This window comes from Mycteria americana, chromosome 11 (genome assembly GCF_035582795.1).
Source record: "Mycteria americana isolate JAX WOST 10 ecotype Jacksonville Zoo and Gardens chromosome 11, USCA_MyAme_1.0, whole genome shotgun sequence".
NCBI lineage: Eukaryota > Metazoa > Chordata > Aves > Ciconiiformes > Ciconiidae > Mycteria > Mycteria americana.
The window spans coordinates 9,430,650-9,451,285 of record NC_134375.1 but is presented as its reverse complement, the minus strand read 5'-3'; the positions used below and the strand labels follow the sequence as shown (position 1 = coordinate 9,451,285).

Sequence of the window (20,636 nt, the reverse complement as noted above, 5' to 3'; positions counted from 1 at the left end):
TTTTATTTTTTCCTCTCTTAATCCCTTGACATTTAACATTTTCCACTTTTATCTTGTTCACTGTCTTTATTTTTTTATATTATATTTTCTTGTTTTTCCTTAGTGCCATCACTTTTTAGGGTTTTTTTCTACATCTCCATTTTAGTTCACTGTTGCTATTTTTAAATTTTTTCCTTATTTCCTTAATCCTCATAGCTTTTAAAATTTTCTGTCTACTTTTATCCAGTTTGCTGTCTTTATTTCGCTGTCTTTATTTTTTAATTATTTCTTGTCTTTCTTCAGTGCCCTCACTTTTAAAATTTTCTTTCTACATCTCTGTTTTAGTTCGCTGTCCCTATTTTTTAATTCTTTATTTCCCTAATCCTTGTCGCTTCTTAAATGTTCTTTCTATGCCTACTTTTATTCCCTTTGCTGTCTTTTTTTAATTATTTCTTGTCTTCCCTTAGTGCCATCGCTTTTTAAATTTTCTTTCTATGTCTCTGTTTTCGTTCGCTGTCGCTATTTTTTAGTTCTTTCCTCTCTTAATTCCTTGGCTTTTAAAATTTTCTACTTTTATCTCATTCGTTGTCTTTATTTTTTTTCCCTTGTTTTTCCTTAGCGCCACTGCTTTTTAAGTTTTCTTTCTACAGCTCTTTTAGTTTGCTATCCCTATTTTTTAACCTTTTAATTAAAGGCCTCCCGAGACCTTCCCCGTGCTCCTCGTCCATCTTGTAGCACTTCAGGCGGGGCTATCTTTGAGCCGTAGAGCACTCATTTGTTCCTCTGCGCTACCTGGGATTCCTCTGTTCCGTCCCTGGCCACCCGAGACCATCTGTACTCCGCTTACGTGATCACCTGAGTTCCTCTTTGTTGTCCCCAAGCCTTTTTTTGTCCGTCAGCCCCCCTCAGCACCCCTCTCCTCACAGTCACGATGCCTCCTGAGACCTTCCTCCTCCTCCACAGCACCTTGTAGCACTTTATCTCCCTTTCCATCTTTCTTTTTCCGTCAGAGCCTCCCATCTTTCTTTGCTCTGCAGCACTCCTTTATCTTTCTCTCTGCCATCGAGGATGTCTCCGTTCGGTTCCTCTCTCACTCAGTCAGCTGCAGTTTGCCTGAAACTCCAAGGCCCTCACTGTGCCTCCGAGCCTCCTTTACTTGCCCTGCACCCTCCCAGTTCCTCTGCTCTCTATAACAATGTCTTCCGAGTCCTTTCTTGTACGCCGCAGCGCGCTTGTAGCACTCGGCTGATTTGTGCACGCGCGTGTGCGTGCTCTTCAGAGCGCTCTTACCTTACTCTGCCATTTAGGATGCCTCCATTCAGGCTCCGGCCCCCTGCCCACATCTGTGCTTTGTTGAAATCCCATTCGGCGTTCCTCATGGTTATCTTTGAGGCTTTGGTCTCTCAGGCCCCCTCAGGACTCCTCTGCTCCCTTTGCCGAGCTCTAGCGAGACGTCCCCTACGCCCTAGAACCCTGCTTTAGCTTGGGAGGGCACTCTGCACCCCTCTCTTCCCCTCTGAACACCTCCCGACTCCACATCTGTTACCCCCGTTGGTCTTTCTGTCCTCTCCGCTGTTCACTGTGCCTCCATTCGGTCCCCTGTCCCCTGAGGACATCTGTACTTCGTTTAATTCCCTTTTGAGCTCATTGCATCCCCGAGACTTCTTTGGTCTAGCTGGCCCCTTCGGGACTTCCCTAAGCCCTGTGACGATGCCTCGTGTTCTGTCAGAACCTTTTCCGAAGCCACCTTTGTGCTCCACAGAAGTCCGTCTTTTTTCTGTCTTATAGTATCTTTCTGTTTGGTAGCTGGTACCCCAAAGATGTCTGTCATCAGCTCAGATCTCCTCTTGAGATTTTCAGAGAAGGCGATAGCCTTCATCTGTTTTTATCAACACATCTACCGTCGTGTTCTTTGTTGTGCAAGATTTATTTTTGTTCTGGCTACTTAGGTGTTAATTAGGCTGCTTCATACAGTTTCTGATAAATTTCAGTATCAGGGGAGATGGCGTCTGCAGGAAGGTGCCTGGGGGGGGGGAGATGGCACTGACGGGCAGGAGCCGGCGGGGTAGGTGGCACCAGTAGGGGAAATGCTGCTGGCAAGCAGGGCCCGGTGTGGGAAATGCCACTGGAAAGCAGGGGCCAGCAGGGGAAATGCCACCGGCAGGCAGGAGCCAGTGTGGGAAATGCCACCGGCAAGTAGGGGCTGGTGTGGGAAATGCCGCTGGAAAGCAAGGGCTGACGTGGGAAATGCCGCCGGCAAGCTGGGGCCAGCGGTGGAAATGCTGCCGGAAAGTAAGGGCCAGCAGGGGAAATACTGCCAGCAACCTGGGGCTGGCAGGGGAAATGCTACTGGCAGGGAAGGGCCGGCATGGGAAATGCCGTCAGCAAGCTGGTACAGCCGTGGGAAATGCAGCCGGCAAGCTGGCGCTGGCGTAGAAAATACCGTCAGCAAGATGATGCCGGCAGGGGAAATGCCATCAGTAAGCTGGCGCTGGCAGGGGAAATGCCATCAGCAATATGGCGACGGTGTGGGAAACGCCTTTGGCAAGCAGGGGCCAGCGAGGGAAAGGCCATCAGCAATACGGCAGTGGTGTGGGAAATGCCATGAGTAAGCTGGTGACAGTGTGGGAAACGCCGTCGGCAAGCAGGGGCCGGCGTGGGAAATGCCATTGGCAATATGGCAACAGGCTGGGAAATGCTGTCGGCCAGCAGGGCCTGGCATGGGAAACGCCTTTTGGGAACCTGGCGATGGCATAGAAATGCTTTTGTAAGCTGGCGCAGGGTTGGGAAATGCCATTGGCAACCTGGCACGGGCGTGGGAAATGCCGTCGGCAGGCAGGGGCAGGCGGGGAAAATGCCGCCAGCAAGGTGGGCACGGCAGGGGAAATGCTGCTGGCAAGCTCGCACAGGAGTGGGAAATGGAAATGTTGCCATTGCAAATGGAACTATTAACACTGGTGCTTAAAATTTAAAATGAGTAAAACTAAAAATAAGTGTTTTAATTTTCTGAGCAAGGCTTACAATTGCCTCTCTAAAACTCTGGGCTGTTTGGGCTAATGGCTGTTAGATCTACATTGCTTTACAATTTCATGGTTTATGGCTCTTTCTGTCTGACTTGATGCCTTCATCCTTCTATGGGTATGAAGACCTTACATTTTTACTAAAAATTTAAAGGTATCCCCTTTTTTTTCAGTCTGCCTATGATTGCATTAGCCCTACATATATAATGTGTAACATGTCCCTATAAAATGAAAGGAATGATGAAGTTGCACTTTATCTTCCTCAAAGAAAGAAAAATGTTGGGGGATGAGTCTTTATTTTTCCCCTTAGTAGAAGAGATAAAATTTGCTGCTGTTAGTAATCTCATTAGTGCACCATTATGTCACTACATGTAAAGTCTCACCCAGCTTTCACTGCGTGAAATCACTATACACCCACTATATTGAGTTCTGCCACAATAAATTAATCTGCTTCAGTGCTATTGCACTGTTGGGGCTCAACTGTGTAAGCAAGCAGCTCGTGTTTGCCTGGTTTGCAGCATCACAAGGGGTGAAGAGGAGGTGGCTTTGTCCTCCTGAAACATCCAGAGTCTAAACCAGAACCAGTGGAGGATAATATTGGTCGTTTTGTTGATTTTGATACACCACAGGCAGACTAACATGGTTGCATTGCTAGGGAAGGATAATGTGTTTATATTTAATGGAATTAAATATAAACCTCCATCTAGATTGTCTTATGAGCTCTGCTGAGCCACAAATCACTTCAGAAGAAAGAATGGGACTCTGTAACACAGTTTCAGCTTTATTTTTGAGGGGAGGGAATGATGTCTGGCTTGCATCAGAAATAGTGTGGCCAGCAGGACTGGGGCAGTGATCGTGCCCCTGTACTCGGCACTGGTGAGGCCGCACCTCGAATGCTGTGTTCAGTGTTGGGCCCCTCACTACAAGAGAGACATTGAGGGGCTGGAGCGTGTCCAGAGAAGGGCAACGGAGCTGGGGAAGGGTCTGGAGCACAAGGCTGATGGGGAGCGGCTGAGGGAACTGGGGTTGTTCAGCCTGGAGAAAAGGAGACTGACGGGAGACCTTGTTGCTCTCTACAGCTACCTGAAAGGAGGCTGTAGAGAGGTGGGGTCGGTCTCTTCTCCCAGGTAACAAGCCATAAGACAAGAGGAAACGGCCTCAAGTTGTGCCAGGGGAGGTTTAGATTTAGATCCTTTGACACGGTCCCCCACAACATTCTTCTCTCAAAATTGGAGAGATATGGGTCTGATGGATGGACTGTTCAGTGGCTAAGGAATTGGTTGGATGGTTGCATCCAGAGGGTAGTGGTCAACAGCTCAATGTCCAGATGGAGATCAGTGATGAGTGGTGTCCCTCAGGGGTCCGTACTGGGACCAGTACTATTTAATATCCTCTTCAATGACATAGGCAGTGGGATCGAGTGCACTCTCAGCAAGTTTGCAGACGACACCAAGCCGAGTGTTGTGGTTGACTTGCCTGAGGGACAGGATGCCATCCAGAGGGACCTGGACAAGCTCAAGAACTGAGCCCACCTGAACCTCATGAGGTTCAACGAGGCCAAGTGCAACATCCTGCACCTGGGTCAGGGCAAGCCCTGGTATCAATACAGGCTGGCACATGAAGAGATTGACAGCAGCCCTGAAGAGAAGGACTTGGGGGCACTGGTGGACGAAAAGCTGGACATGAGCTGGCAATGTGTGCTCATGGCCCAGAAAGCCAACCGTATCCAGGGCTGCATCAAAAGAAGCACGGCCAGCAGGCTGAGGGAGGTGATTCTGCCCCTCTACTCCACTCCGGTAAGACTCCACTGCACTGGAGTACTGTGTCCAGCTCTGGAGCCCTCAGCACAGGAAAGACATGGAGCTGTTGGAGCTGGTCCAGAGGAGGGCCACAAAAATGATCAGAGGGATGGAACACCTCTCCTATGAGGAAAGGCTGAGAGAGTTGGGGTTGTTCAGCCTGGAGAAGTATGCAGACCTTCTTGCATACTCTTCAGATACTCTTCTAGAATAACTTCATTGAGCTCTGCAGAGAACTGCCATGAGATAATACAAGCTGATACCTCTGATTTTCCGGCCTTTCAATACTTAAAGGGGGCTTATAAGAAAGATGGGGACAGACTTTTTGGCAGGGCCTGTTGCAATAGGACAAGGGGTGATGGATTTAAACTAAAATAGGGTAGATTCAGTCTAGATATAAGGAAGACATTTTTTACACCGAGGGTGGTGAAACACTGGAACAGGTTGCCCGGAGAGGTGGTAGATGCCCCATTCCTAGAAACATTCAAGGTCAGGTTGGACAGGGCATGAGACAACCTGATCTAGTTGAAGCTGTCTCTGCCCCTTGCAGGAGGATGGGACTAGATGACCTTAAAAGGTTCCTTCCAACCCAAACTATTATATGATTCTATGGATATTAGGAAAAATGTCTTCACCGAAAGGGTTGTCATGCACTGGAACAGGCTGCCCAGGTTGAGTCACTGTCCCTGGAGGTATTTAAAAGACGTGTAGAGGTGGTGCCTAGGGACATGGTTTAGTGGTGGACTTGGCAGTGCTAGGTTAACAGTTGGACTTGATGATCGTAAAGGTCTTTTCTAACCTAAATGATTCTATGATGCTATGTCTTTCTATGGTTTAACATTTCAATATTTCACATTAGCCATTAGGTTTTATATTTGCCTCATAAAGCAATTTTTTAATACTAGAAATTCAGACAGCAGGGTTTTGTGGAACTCTCCTGAAATAGTCGTCCTAGGCAGCTTTCCTCATACCTGCATGGTGAAGAAAAAGATGACCCTCAAGCCTATTGCATTCAAATTGTCATGTATCTATGCAGCTTTTCAGCATTCTTCATATTTTGTGTTCATGAAGACAGATAAACATAAGCCTGGAGTCTGCTTGAAGACCCGACAAGACAAACCTACCCCCACTCCCTGAATTTTTAATGGAGCTATAGAATTCTTATTCAGACATTGTCAGGAAATAGTTAATACCCCATACAGGGCAGAGTATTAAAAATGTGAAAATGCTCTGCCACATGGAAAGAGTAAAGAATAATTAATTTTGAAACCCAAGCAGCTGTAATGAACTGTAGTAAAATATTTCTTTCTTTTTGTAATTAAGAAAAGAAGATTGGAAACTGTAATTTAGATAAGTTATTCTTAAGACTTGACCAAAATGAAGTACCCAGGAACCCAGGAATATGTCAGTAAGAAGATCACCATTACCTGTTGGCCTGAATTTGTCAATCAGAGGAACAAAACTGTCAAGTACACTCCGAATTCGATACACTAGTTGTGAAAACAAACATTTTTTTTTTTTAAGATGAGCCAGATAGCAACTTAAAATATAAAAAATAGAAAAATGGCAAAAACCAAACACTGGCACTTGCAATATTAATGAACCCAAGATTACTGTTTAAACAAGCACTTTTGTGATATCATTAATAACAAAGTAGGAACAAGGCTGATTCCTGAGAGAACCATCCACAACCTACCCAAAATATTACCACACGATTACAAAAGGAGACTTCTGTTCTCAGTTGGGAAGCCATAACTTGCTGCTAGTTGCACCTTTCCTACGACATCCCTAGGGATTGCCAGGAATCCCTGGTTCTTTAGTATCATTTTCAGTAGCTGCTGCCATCCAGGTTCTGCTGAGAGCTCTTCCTCAGGATGTTCAGCCACCTCAGTCCCAGGGGAATGCTGCCTGAGCACGCAGCACATTATAGAGGGTATCTGGGAAGACTGCATTGCTGCTGAAATTATACGTTGTCACGGCAACTTAGCATTCAGCCATTGCTGCAGAAAGAGGTGACTCAGGGTCTTGGGTCATTGAGAACAAAAAAATGAGTCAACCTCTCCCTTCAGCATCACTAAGGCATGTTTGTCTCCAGCCACACTGTGTAATTGTGAATGAGAAGTTACGGGATAGTTACGTGATGATTTACGGAATCTCAGCACTAGCAGCTTTATAGACTCACGTAGTTTAATGACTGGGTGACCTTGTATCCTCAGTGTTGATACAGAGCTGGCTGCTGTAGATACACTTACCTAGACCAAAGTATATCCCCGTGGTTTCCAGGGAAGCAAAGGTGATTAAACCAATTCCAAGAGAAATAGTCCAATCTAAGGCAACAAAATACATGTTTGGCTTTGTTCATTCTTCTAGTGTGCAACACTTTATCCTTCTATTGAAGCCTTGCCTTACCTTTGTAGTAGTAGTAGCAAATTAGTAAAGCTCCAATTGCAAAGCAAAGAATGACAAAATGAAAGAATTCATCTGAAATAGAGAGGGAAAAGTAGGTCACAACTGCAGGCATGGCCCTTACAAATATACCTCAAGGTACAATGTATCGCTCAGCCAATAAAGTCTGTTTCCACATGAGATGTCTCATACACTAGGCTCAACTGCAAAACATACATGCACACAAGTAAATTTTGAGCCAGAGATCTTATTCGTGGACTAAGGTTCAACAGGGTTGACATCAGTTGAATTTAAAAAAAAAAAAAATTACCATCCTTCCGTATGCCCATCCACCGTACTGTCCACTGATGGAGGTGAGTGTTCTCATTCTCATATGCTACAAAAAAGAAATGTCTTTTATTGCTGTGGAACTCTGAAATGAAGGAATTTTAAGTCTATTTCCCTTTTTGTATCTGAAATTGATTCTCAGAGCAGAATATATGTAAAACTGTTTGTTCAAAGGAAAGATCTGTGAGCCTTTCAGAAAGATCAAATTAGCAATTTTAAAATCACCCCAAAAAGAGCAGGTTTAAAAAAAGGCATAATCAGACAGTTGCATTAACAATACAGCATTGTTTTAAAGTGCTCTGGGTCTTTTCTGTCTAGTCTGGGACAATCAATAGTCTCAGAATTACAGTGGGGGAGTAAAGCAGTAGTAAAGGGAGCTTCAGTTTGATTCTTGGGGCTTCAGTTTGATTCTTGGGTGCTTTGCACAATCACAGCTACAGCAATATAACCATCTTTATTACTAAGTGTATGAGTACCATCCATCTACTTAAGCCTGATGGTGAAGTATTTCTGCATCCCCCAAATTAAGAACTGTAGCTGACAATTAGTCTCCTATAGATAGCTATACTGATACATAGAAAGAAGAGCATAAGAACAAGCTAGATCTTTTTAGAGGTTTAAATAGAGAGCATTTTGCTCTACTCTAGTTGTCAGCAGAGTTGCCAAATTCTGTTCTTTCTTGATTTGTATTGTCAAAAGTCAGAAAGAGCTGAATATTTTACCAGATTTCCAATGACATGTTCAAAGCAGAAAGTTTTTTACTTTTTTGTTTGTTGATTGCTTCAGAAGACCTGTAGGCAGTCTGCTGCATATAAGCCTTTGGGAGTTGATTCATCAAAAGTTTTAGATGCTGATTTCACTTACATTGGGCTGTGCATCCAGGCAACCACTGCCTGGCAGTGAATTTAATTTCCTCTAAAGATGTAACAGGAGGGTACTGGAAATGTACTCCAAATCAGCTACAGACTTTTGCCATCATGTTTTTGAACCATGGAGCAACTAAACTTTGCCAAGAAATTCTGCTCTAGGTCACCTGATACTGGAGTCACATTTTTGAATTAATTCTTTGAGCATTCTGGATTGATCAAGTTCTGGTTTGGGGACAAACTCAGTTATTTGACTATTAAAGTTACCATAGCATTGCACTATTCTGACTGACAAATATTCCTATGTGCGGTTGTATGAATGATCTATAGACACAGAATTTATCAGAACATCAATCCATACTTGGCAAGTGTCTGTTCTGTATTACTCTGCCTCCTAAATGTAATAGTCCCACTGTAACTTTGTATCATGGAATGACTTGCACAGTGTTTCTTCTATTAAAGCATTACAGTGCCTTTTAATAACTATTCCCAAACTTCTACTTTTTGATTAGGAAATATCTAGGTATCAAGGAGCTGGTATAGCTATCATCACTAAGCAAAACTCAGTCCTGAAAGACAGCATCTACAGGAAAAACTTCTGTTTGCTTGTTTGTATTTACCATCTGCAATTGAATCTTCTCTTCTGGTAATCTCTGAAAAGCAACAGAGTTTTATTATTTCTGATGGTAAAAATACAAATATAATACTGTTTCCCACCGTTATCAGCACTAGCAAGCACGGCGAGTATTCACCTATTTGGTGACTCAGTATAGACAAAACAGTACTTGAAAGTGCCAGGAAATGAAGGAAGTTAAAAGGGCTCAAGAACAGATAACAATAAAACTGACTATTCACAGTGATCCCACGTTCTTTGAAATAGCTGGGCAGTAGAAGATTGATGGCCTCTGTGTTAATATTCAGTTGCTAGAACTGAAGCTGGAGCCAAGCAGAGCTGGGATCACAAGTGCTGCATGTGTGTATCACCTGAACCTGTTCAGTGCAGTAGGCATGGTGTCCTGCCCTAGCTAAGTATTTTCTGTGTCTCAGTCTGGTGTATTGAAGTAATCTAGAACTGAAGCAACAAAGGCCATGGTGAGAGGTGGAGAGGCCAAATGCCAACTGGAGAAGTACTGTAATCCTCTTTCTGTACCTGGCAACGTAGGGAGAATATTGTACTGCAATGTATTCCCCTACCCTGGTATTTTATGTAGCTCCTTGGGGATAGGTAACTCGAAAACCTCCCCTAGGGATTATGCTGCAATTTATATTTTCTTCCCAAATCTGTCCTTGGATGAAACAGTCCAAATCACAGCAACTATTCCCCACTCCACAGAAGAAAAGCGGTTGAGCAGGTGTCCTCTCAGAAAGGCCAGTCTGTTGGGCTGTCTGCCTCTCATAACTAATGAATGTGGCACTGGCCTGGGAGTGGGAGGGATGAGGTCGGTAATGCAATCAACCCATTGAAAGTTTCCTACTATGGGCTTTTTACATCTGTTCTGCTGCTGCTTAGCAGTGCCTGATAAAAGGAAATTTGCCTTTAGACTGGCTGTCTGTTCAAGCCTCTCAGCTGGTACCATTTCTCTGTTGCTTGTCATTTGGCTTTCACCTAGCATCTTCTATTGGGGAACGCTCTGTGCTCTCAGCTAAGTGAGGAAGGCACGCAGAGCTGAGTATCACTGTTTTGCAGAAACCAGGTTCCAGCTTCCTCCCAGTCTTGCATCCCTGTTCAGCAGGAGATAGAGGGCCACAGGGAATGCTGAAAACTGCCTAGCTTTCTTGGGAAAGACTGAATAGTTGCCCAATATAATTGCTGGGTTTTCCCCGAAGAAGGATGACAACTGTTGTGAGCTGATCTGGTGAGAAACCTGGCAGGCCTAAAAAAACAGAAATGGGTTAATCTGCTAGAACACCTTGTACAAATCTCCTGCTCTGAGACAGCCACTATGACAAGCTTGCAACAAAAAGTCTGCACCATGCCCAGGTCCAACACCAGGCTAACTGGAAACCAATGGATTTACAGCCAGGGGGTTATTTTTTAATATATAAGCATGTCAGAAAGAAGAAACTGCAGTTACAGCCTTCCTTCCAGCAGGACGAGGTTATCTGGGAATGCTTACCTGAATCTCCGTAGGGAACAACCTCTGCTGGTATGCCTAAAATATTATGCAAAGATGATGTAAATTAATATCTGTAATGAGTATACATATCTTGCTGCCAGTCCTAGCCCATGCAACTCTACTGAAATTAGTGTGGTTGTGTAAAAGTGACAAGGTAGATACCAACTCTGACTCTTTAGAGAGGGCAGCTCTGTTGTGGGTTATGCCGTTTGGAAGTGGGAAACGTGAATGGATTATTAACCCTCCATAGTCCATCTCAGGTGGAATCAGAGTCCTGTGAGACACATTAGATCTCCTAATGTCAATTTAAATGAGCTGCTCTTACATCTGGGCTGAGATCAATTTAAGACATTAATTAAATTATTAAAGCCTTGACTTTTTTACATCCATGGTTCTATACAATAGCTGATAGATATTTCTGTGTGTTGACACAGCACATTTTCTTCAACTGCATTGTACTTATTTCCCATTTTTCCTTTGCAAGGAAAGGAAAAGCCTCAGGAACGAGATCCAAGGTGTGGTCCTTGCTGATGATCTCTGGTCAGCACTCAGGGCTGACTGCAGACCCTGTAAGTAGTGGCTGTGATCGATATTTTCAAAATTCTTTTGCTGCATTTCAATGGCAACTGTGCAGACCCAGGCAGCAGGACTTCTCCCACAACAGTAGCTTTTGCTATTGTCCTGGTTCAACTCTAAGCACTGGGCATGGCTCAGTGTTAGTATTACTTGAGCTTCATCTTGTAGGAAATGCCTTTCCTACAGCCAGATCCTGACTGGTCATTTTCCTACGTCTATACACGTTAATATACCTTTGTTCAAAAGTCAAACCAAAGAATGCCAGAAATTATCCTTTTTTTGGTTTATATTGGTTGTCTCTAGTAAAAACCAATACTGTTGTCACTTTGTCCTACCTCCAAGTAATTGGCTTCCAGTTTTCAGTCTTCCTAAATCTTCCCCATCACTGTCTGGATAGAGAAAGTGTTTTTTCATCAGGTTAAAGAAAAATGTGCCAGCAGTGTCAGAAACAACAGCACTGTAGTTGTTTGCTCGTAATATAATAATGGCTGTGGGATATGTAGGTAAAAATCAAGATTTTGAAATGCAAGGATCATTATTAGCTGCTTTTGACTCACAGCTTTCTTCAAAGCTGGCCAAATAGGAGAAAACCAGCAAAATCTGAAGTTGGAATAATTTGTATAAAGGGGTATAGTGAGAAAGTTCTTATTTTAAACACATACATCAGCAGCACTTCTAATTAGTTTGAAAAATTTATTTCTAAATGCAACTCATTTGATCTTCATCAGCTAGTGGCTTTCCAAAACAGAATAAGCCAATGTCAGCATTATCACTTCCATGTTGCCTGTCACTTCTTAGTCTCTCTCATTTTCCATGAATGAAATGGTCTAGTGGCAGCCAAAGCGACTTTTGATACATGGTTGATGTTTGCTAATAAGAAAAGAAATACTAGAGAAGTACTATAGCATTGCCAGCTACTACTGTACATTGATTATTCTTTGCCTCCTGCTATAGCGCAGGCTTCAATTAGACCATAAATGCACTGAAGATCATAGAAGTTATGATCTTTTATTTGGGAAGAAATCTTGCAAGAGATTTCTACATTTCTGAAACCTCCAACTTCCACAAGAGTGGGAGGCAGCCGCTATTTTGCTGATAATTAATCTAGAGGTACTGATTATTTTCTATGTTCTCTCTTTTGCACAATTTCTTACTTTTTTCAGAGTTCTGCAGAATTGCTACTGAATTGCTGCAAGTCTCCTATGTGTCTCTCTTATGAACATGCAATCAGGTTAAATTATGTATCAGGGAAAAATAAAATAAATCCTCTTTACCTTGTGTATCTTCATCCATGGACTCATGGGATGAGTTTTCAGCCTTTTTTTCCCCTTGTGAAAGCATGAGATTCCTTTCCAATCTCTTCAAGAGTTTCAATTTTTCATCTGTTTTATATATATAGAAAAAAAATATTAGAAGAAACAACTATTTACATTTTCTCTCTTTTACAATGACAGATTTCACAATGCTCTATTAAACGTCTGACAGGAAATCAGACCCTTAGTTTTATTTTAGCTGTGTTTTTTGCACACAAGGAGTAGTACAATGCATTACAAATGAAAGCATCATATACGCTACTGTTTACGCTTCCTTAAATGGTTGTGGTAGATGCCTAAAGTTTCATATTCTGGCCTTTAATTTACCCATAGTGCTGCCCCTGTGAAAATTCCCACTCCCTGAAGCAATAGCCGCTGTAGCTGAAAGATGCTTTAGCTGGAGAATGGTTGCTCACCCTTCCCTGGGCTACTTCTCCCTTCACCCCGCTGATTTCTGCTGGGTTCCCTGTGTTTATGCCACAGTGGCAGCACCCTCTTATGGTATAAAAGCAGAGCCCTCAAAGCCAGCTAGGCCAAATCACCGGGGAGGAGAAACTTGCAGGATGCTGACTCCTGGGCCAGGCAGCGAAGAGCTCCTGGCTTGTATGGCTGGAGTTGCAGGTGATTCTTAACAGCTTCAAATTCAGCTCTGTGCTGAGGGCTGGTGGGTCTGTGTATCTCTTCATTATTAGTTGTAATATTTGGACATATGCAGCTAGACATGATTGCCCCCTGGCTGTTGGATGCTGCTCACTGTACAAGAGCAGGAAGGGGGTCCCTGCTGTGACAAACTTCCTACGCTGGCAGATGACCAAAGCTGCAACTGCTCTCCCGGCTGGGAGGTCTCTCCTCTGGCCTTGATCAGGATCTCCTTGAGGGTCTCCAGTTAAATTCAGGGTCATCTTAAGTGAGTGCAGCAATGTGATCTATTAAAGACAACTAATGATTTTATGGACCCTGTAGAACTGCACTTAGTTTCTTATTGCACAACCGGGCAAATGAGCAGTGCAGTGGAGTCTATTTGTATCTTGTTGCCAGGTTCAGCACCCTGAGTGGCATCCTCTATCCACTCCTTTTAGTTACTACTACATGTGCTGCTAGGTCATTTGCAAAAATATTTTCAGTGGCTCAGCTCAGATTTCTTACCACTATGAGAGCTCAGAGAGGTCCATGCAAAAAAGTGTCCTGGGTGTCACGAATCCAGATAGATAGGAAAAACTGGGGCACCACTTTAAGTCAGAGAAATTTCTTTGGCATCATCATCCCAGGACATCCTCGCTTTTTTCCCCAAAAGAAGCCACGTCAAACTAAAGTAAAATACTATCTTTGGCTCCCATTATCACCATACCTAACTGACTTTTCTAAGCAGTATTTCTACACATTTTAGTTGTTCACTAATAATCACTTCCAAGCACATATCAGAGTTTTCAAACTGGTGTCAAGTCCCACTGGCACTGCAGTAATTTTAACAAAACAGCTGATGAGCAGCCAGGTAGGACTCACCCTTTCCCTTGGAGCTGGGCAGCTGCCTATATCGAGATGGGTTGGTTGTCTTCAGCAGGAGGTAAAGAACAGCCATCGCCCTGACTCCTTTCTCCTCTACGGTCTTCAGGCAGGCTGCACAGCCTCCAGGCAGGACATTACAGCTGTTGAGGAGCTGAAAGAAAGGTAAGTAAATAGCAAACAGTCCCCCCAATAAAATGTAGCCTGTAAAAACATACCCTGCTATACAAATGAATATATCTCACCCCATCTGTGGGAGATGTAATCTCCTGCCCCTATTATACAAGGGGGAAATCGGGGACAAAGAGTAATGCCAAAGATGGGAAGAGAATGTAAAGTCCATTCAGCAACTGAAAGCAGAGCAGTCAACTGAGAAAAAAACCACGGTGTGTAATAATTAACTATTTAAAGAGCTGGAGAAATATAGTTATAGGGTCTGAAAATGGACATGGAATCTCTGCAGTAGCTTACAGCAAAACGTCACTAACAGTGGTCCTGCCTAGACATTAGTGAGCTGAACTGATCCTGAGGAATTTATACAAAGCCAGTTATTTTTTCACATGGAGAACAACGAACTAAAAAGCAGAGGCCTGAGTCTCATTTATCTAAGTGTCCTTTTACAGTATTTAGCATGTTCTAGGTATGTTTTAGCATATCAGATAATGGGACTGTATGTTTTCTCACCCCAAAGTGTATCAGAGAAGTATAAAAGTATCTGTATAGCAATGTCTTAAAAGGATGCATGTTTCTTTAGTAACTTACACTGTTCTTTTCTTCAGTATTCAGGATAGGTGGGTCAGTGGTGGCTAAACATTTTACAAGTGATTCCCAGAAGGACTGGTTCATTTTCTCATGATTCTCCAAGTAACTGGCATCAGCACTAAAAACCCTCTGGAAAATGTCTGGGAAGAAAAACGAGCAAATCACTGTGCAAGCAGTAGAGGTGGGTTGCATAGTAGTGTTCCTGTGGTGCTCGGTGAAGGTGTGGTGACAGACATCAGACTCTGCAGCATGTTAGCATATAGGGAAGAGAGTAGTGCTGTATTGTATAAAGCACTCAGTCTGCCAGAAAGCAGTCAAAAAATGTCAATAGTCCATACAAATTACCCATGTCTCTGTGATGCCACTCTCTCAGTTAAAGCAGCAGGGTAAGTATTCCTAGCTATTTAATGGGTGCTTATTCTGACCATGCCATTTTACAGACAGGCACAAAGACACGAAGAGCTGGATACCAAGGTATTGATATAGCTCGTTAGGCATTTAATGCACAGCAAAATCTCCTTCATGCATCTAAATTCCCAAAAGCACATGCCCAAGGCCTGATGAGAAGCCTGTGGAAGAGGTGGGAACTGACTGCTGGTCTCCCTTTTACAAGCAAGGAGATGGATGGAGTGTATTTTCAGAGGAAACAAGTTTCATTGACTCAAGACCACTCTAGCAAACAGTGTTGCGTAGTGTGAATGAGCCGAAGCTTTGATCTTTGTGTGATACCCTTACCTTGCTGTTCTTCAGTAAGATCTGGGAATGGGACATTCAAGTTCTCCATTGCTGTACCTGTTCGAAAGGGGAGAAAAAGCATATTTAGGAACAGATCAGTCTGACCACCTCTATTTTTCTGTCTTACACTTGATTTTTTGCAAACACGGCATCTATCTCTAGGCACTTTAGTTTTGAAATCACTTCTCTGTTGCAATGGCAGTTTCACATCATGATTCATTTACCCTCCTGGGACCCATTCTCGACTCCTCTGAGTCAGTCTTGCTGGGCTGGCCTTTGGTTATTAAGAAAGAACAGAAGTCTGGTCATCATGAGTAAAACAAAAAGAAGTCCAACTTGATCATTCACATTGTTGTTTTTTTACAACTACCAAGGTGTCTAATTAACTATTTACCACAGATGTGAGTAACTTAATAGGCCCTGTTCCATTCACAAAACAGAACGATTATTCTGTACCTTTGATATCCTTACACTTAAAATGTACCCATCAGGGAGAATAGTAGAGAGAGGTCATAGGAGAGCCCCGCAACATCTGGAATCCTTGTCTCACAGAAGACTTTGACACTTCAACGTCTGCTCTTCCCCAGTTGTCAAGAGAAGGAAATTACCACTAACTTTAGGTTTATGAATTAAAAATTTTTACGTGTCAATCCCAGATTTCTTACTGATATTTGCCATGGAAACAAAACATTCTGACATCCCGAAAATCCAGTGTTTCCTTTTGTTTTGCTAAACTTGCCCCAGAAATTTTGTTTTGAGGCTGTTTTAGTCTGATGATGCATTTTTTGCGGTGGTTGTGGTTCTGAACAGATGCCTGCTGTGGTCCAGGCATCCTGCACTGACTGCATCTCCCCTCATGCAGCATTGCAAATAAAACACTATTGTATTGAGAGATGGAAAAGAAGATTTTTGGGGAGCCTGAAGTACAGTTTCTACTGTGCAGGGTGCAATAGGAAAACAGTTTATACACTCCACAGGTTTTCTTACAATATGACTTTTGGGTCCATTCAACAAAACACTTTCAATCAAGCAGTTTCAAAACTAAGTATTTCCTTTAAATTTTCCACATGGAAAACTGTTTCTTTTCCTACAGGCAGTTTCAGTTCTCTAGAGACCATCATATCAGTCCGAAAAGTATTCTAATACAAATCCAAAACAGGTCCAGTTAATATCTTCAGAAGGATAGTATAACACACAAGCAAAACCATCTTTGTTCTGGAAACAGAACAGCCTTTTAGTGTGTCAGTTCTCAGATAGACGAAATCAGACACAGACAGACTCCAAAGTAGCTGCAAAATCCATCCCTCCTTTGGAACCAGGGTTGAGGTCCCACATTTCTGTTATGTTGGTGATTCTGGGGGCTTTCTCCTTTCCTAGGCTGCAAGTGTTCTTCAAGGGATGAGGTCCTTAGTTTGAAACTCTTTTTAGCCACTGGTTTGCTGTTTGGCTCTGAGAAAATTACATAACCTCTTTAATCACTTTTAAAGGCTAAACCCAGAAAACTGCTTACCTCCCTCCTAGGTGTATTGTGAGAAAAAAAATATAATTTCATATTTTAAGAACACTTTGAAATTATTCCCAACAATGAGTCTCTGCAAGACATCTACAATGGCAGATAATACCTTTTCTTTAACCACCTGATATACCTGGAAACTGGCAAGCTTTTGGACAAACAAGCTTTGAACTCTATCAATTACTCTAACAAAAGTTTTTACCTCTCCCACAAACCTTGCCTGACTTACAGCCTTTACTGCTGTAGCTGTGGCAGCAGCGCTGTGTGACAGTTGCTGGCAATGTGAGACCATGAGCACCCAACAGAGAATGCAAGAAACACATCTGTCCTCTCTGCCCGGGTAAGCAACAGCTGATGTTGAAATACAGGAACCAGCATACCACACCCTGGATAAACTCGTTCTCGGCCGCACGATAAAGAACGTAATTTCTGTGCAGTTATGTATCTCCAGCTATGGTTTTCAGCATTTTCAGTATCTTTCTTGTCTTCCTAAACAGGCAAGAAAGAATAGGCTCAGCTTAAACCTTGCAAGTGTTTGCTTTTGTAAGTTAAATCCTTTACACGTCTTTGTGGACTGCACAGTTGAAATACCATGCCTAAAGGAACAAAATTACTTTAAATATAAACATTTATTTTCCTTTTCATAAAAATATTTATAAATATCCACAGATTTTACTGTTGAGTGAAATTCAGGAGGTTTGTCTGTGGGGCTCCTAATACCTAGTGAAGGCCACTTTCACGGCACATTTGAGGCACATTGCTCTTCCTGTGACATGAACCTGTCACAGCAGCTGCCTTATGTCAGCTTTGCGTCATCCCAAAGACAAAGCGAGCAGGTAGGCACTAGCAGATCTGTCCCACCACGCACAAAGGAAGAGCAGATACAACACTGAAGGCAGAGGAGACACTGTCAACCTCATTTGCTATCAGACGGATTTACCTTAAAGCTGCTCATTTCCTGGCCCAAATGACCGGACTGCTCAGCCAAACCAGCAACAGAAACATATTTGCCTAATGCACTTACGCATCCCGCTCCGATAAGACCTGGATGCCACAAGAGGATCCAGGAGCAGCCAGCATCTGCCGTCTCCCTTTCTGTGCCTCCAGCACAGCTAAGCCCAGTCAGTCACCAAGCTTTACATAACTAAGGAAGTTAGGCACCTAATTTCTGTTAGACTATAGACGATTAATTCCCCTGTGGCTCTCCTGGAAAGAAAATCAGATCTGAACAAAGGATAAGTATAGGCATTTAATTACTGTATGTTTTAAAAGTGATTTAGTTGATTATACCTCATAATGAGAGAAGGATGATGATATACTGGCATTTCAGCCTGGCCATGAGCTCACTGGGGAATGATGTGAACAACAGACCTCATCTTGCTTTCCCCACAGTAAATCAGAACTTAATTGCAGTGAGGTCTTTTTAACACATTAGAATAAAATATGTGTGCAGAGTCAGACTTCTCCTAGTTGTTTAGAAAGTGAGACTAATAACTGCCATACACGACAACTTTTTGCTTAGCTTATTTCTTTGAGTGAAGATATCTTTCACTCAGAAATATATCTGAGTTAAATTGTTCAATGGCATAGCAAAAAATGTAAATAAAGTAAGATAAGGTTGTTTTGACTTCAAGACAAAAACCAGACAATCCTAAACCTCTTCCCTTTGAAACTACTTTAACCTTTCATTTTAAGTTATATGCTGACACCAAATCTTGCTAAATGTTATTTTAAACATAAACATTAAGTCCCTCCCTGCCCTTCTCTCAAACCAAACCCAACCAAACCAACCCAACCAACTTCATAAAGCACACCTGCAAGTCTTGGGTTGGTCGTAGTGGTTAGTTCCACTGGAAGATGTCCTGGAGGGCTGTGGCCATGGTGAAAGCTGGTAGTTTCTTCCAGTGAGACAACAAAAACTGATCCATGCTGGCTCAATTTGAAACTGTTCCTACTCTAGTTTCCTCAGGCAATGCCGCCAGTGAGATAATTCTGCTATTTGTCTGCTTGCCTTCCTGTTGTCAAATACAGTTGAACTGTGACAGAGAAGTAGCAAAACTCAAAGACTTTTCGCTCTTTACGGCGTCCTTGAACACAGACAGGTGGAGAGACCCAGCGAGTGCATGTCACCATGGGGAGGGCAGCCCCCCAGGCTTGGTGTGACCATCCCCACGGGGGTGAGTGGGGGGTGGGCGCAGCCCGTCCGCCCCTTGCCGCAGCACCAGCGCTTCCTTCCTCTCCCAGCTCTCACAGCAAGCCCAGACACAGTGGCCACGCTGCGGCCAGCCCTACACCCACAAACACAGGGTGGTTTGCTGCCTGTTTTCCAGCCACACTAGTAAAACAATGGCAGTGCTCCCGTATGCCTTTACATACACCATTTGAAATTACCTGGTTTGTTATTTCTCCTTATGTGCCGTGTGCTCCTCCGTGTGGTTGTTGGAAAGCTCTGAAGGGAAGAAAATGAGCTCATCAGAAGCCAGAAGAGCTCATCTTTGTAGTCTGAGTAAAGTTAAGGCAAACAAATCTTCCTCTACACATAAAATGGGGGGGTTGCCACAAGAATTTTATAGGGAAAAAAAAAAAAATTAAAAGATGTGGAAGTCCAGTCAGGAAGACATAGAGGTTACAGGGAAGTCCTGTGCCTTGCCTCCACAGCACCACGACCCCTCGTACAGTGTCGTGATGCCTCAGGGAGTAATCAACAATCCAGCCGTGTACCACAAGCCAGGACACAACCCCGAAACACCCTCGGTCTCAGTCACAAGAAGCTCCCAAACCCCTCCCCGGCACTTACCTGCAGGGCTGTGCCGGTCGGGATCCCGGGGCAAGGCGTGTGCGGCACCGGCCCCAGCACGCGATGGCAGGTGGGCGGGCAGGCGTCATGGCCGGCGCTGGGGCCTCACGTGGCTTGCCCTGACTCACGGCGAGAGCAGCGGCGGCTCCGCGTCATCCTCCGGCCACCAGCGGTCACTCTCCAGGCGTGGCAGGAGGAGCCATGCGTTCTACACGTCCCCGAGCTCTGGGGAAGGCAGCCAAGGGCTGATCCCACCGGCGTGGGGGAGAGGTGCTGGGCGGCCTCCCGGCCTGTCTCAGGCACCAACGGGCCTCAGCGGCCCTGACCAACCGGGACCCCCCACCCCTGCCCACGGCTGCTCCAGCACAGCCCATGCTCAGGCTGGAGGCCCGGGCCCGCTTGTTTGGCTTGTCTGGGACATGAGAGGGTGTCTGGGGGCGCGGGGATCCCTCTTTGAGGGGAAAGGCCCTGGGCTCCCATAAAGCCGAGCAGGGACGCCATGATGGCGGTTTGGAGGCCCAGGCACACTGCCCAGAGCATCCCCAGGCTCAGGGAGGGAGGCACGGGGGGAACGCCCATGCAGGGAGCAAGGAGACAGGTGGTTTTCATACCACATTCTCATCAGGAATGGGACATTGCCAGCATGGGGGTCAGGTCCAGCCTTCTGGGCTGGGGGGCCCATGAAGGGCGCCTGCCATCATCCCTGAGGCAGGCGCACTGCCCATGTCCCTGTGCCCCAGGGCTGCGGTGTCCTGTGATGGAGCAGCCATGCCACTGACAGAGAAGGGAAACCATCCATCACGCCTGTCTCCAGCAGCCAGAGAGTGTGCTGAAAATACAAAGCCAGAGCCACCTCTGGGTTACGGACGCACTCACCAAGACACGACAGGCTGAGCCGTGTTCAAAATCTTCCTCTGCTGTTT

General features: G+C 44.3%; 1 protein-coding gene across 6 annotated transcripts in view; it reads right to left on the bottom strand.

The window, feature by feature from the left end:
• TMEM40 (transmembrane protein 40) overlaps nucleotides 1-19,909 on the bottom strand; it is a 36,990-nt gene extending 17,081 nt beyond the window's left edge. The window contains exons 1-15 of one of the 6 annotated variants that reach the window (XR_012777424.1): nucleotides 19,714-19,906; nucleotides 19,308-19,365; nucleotides 18,731-18,931; nucleotides 15,404-15,460; nucleotides 14,669-14,808; nucleotides 13,907-14,060; nucleotides 12,365-12,472; nucleotides 11,426-11,479; nucleotides 10,515-10,550; nucleotides 9,018-9,050; nucleotides 7,515-7,580; nucleotides 7,208-7,279; nucleotides 7,051-7,125; nucleotides 6,226-6,288; nucleotides 4,977-5,769 (exon numbers count right to left, since the gene is read on the bottom strand). Coding sequence is in view for 5 of the 6 variants with exons in the window: in XM_075513844.1 (XP_075369959.1) it covers nucleotides 5,750-5,769; nucleotides 6,226-6,288; nucleotides 7,051-7,125; nucleotides 7,208-7,279; nucleotides 7,515-7,580; nucleotides 9,018-9,050; nucleotides 10,515-10,550; nucleotides 11,426-11,479; nucleotides 12,365-12,472; nucleotides 13,907-14,060; nucleotides 14,669-14,808; nucleotides 15,404-15,452 (870 nt within the window). In the remaining variant the exon portion in view is untranslated. Of the gene's footprint in view, nucleotides 1-2,930; nucleotides 5,770-6,225; nucleotides 6,289-7,050; nucleotides 7,126-7,207; nucleotides 7,280-7,514; nucleotides 7,581-9,017; nucleotides 9,051-10,514; nucleotides 10,551-11,425; nucleotides 11,480-12,364; nucleotides 12,473-13,906; nucleotides 14,061-14,668; nucleotides 14,809-15,403; nucleotides 15,461-18,730; nucleotides 19,275-19,307; nucleotides 19,366-19,713 lie in introns of those variants that run through there. The other 5 variants (XM_075513844.1, XM_075513848.1, XM_075513846.1 and 2 more) reach the window with 5 other exon arrangements.
• Between the last annotated feature and the right edge of the window lie 727 nt (nucleotides 19,910-20,636).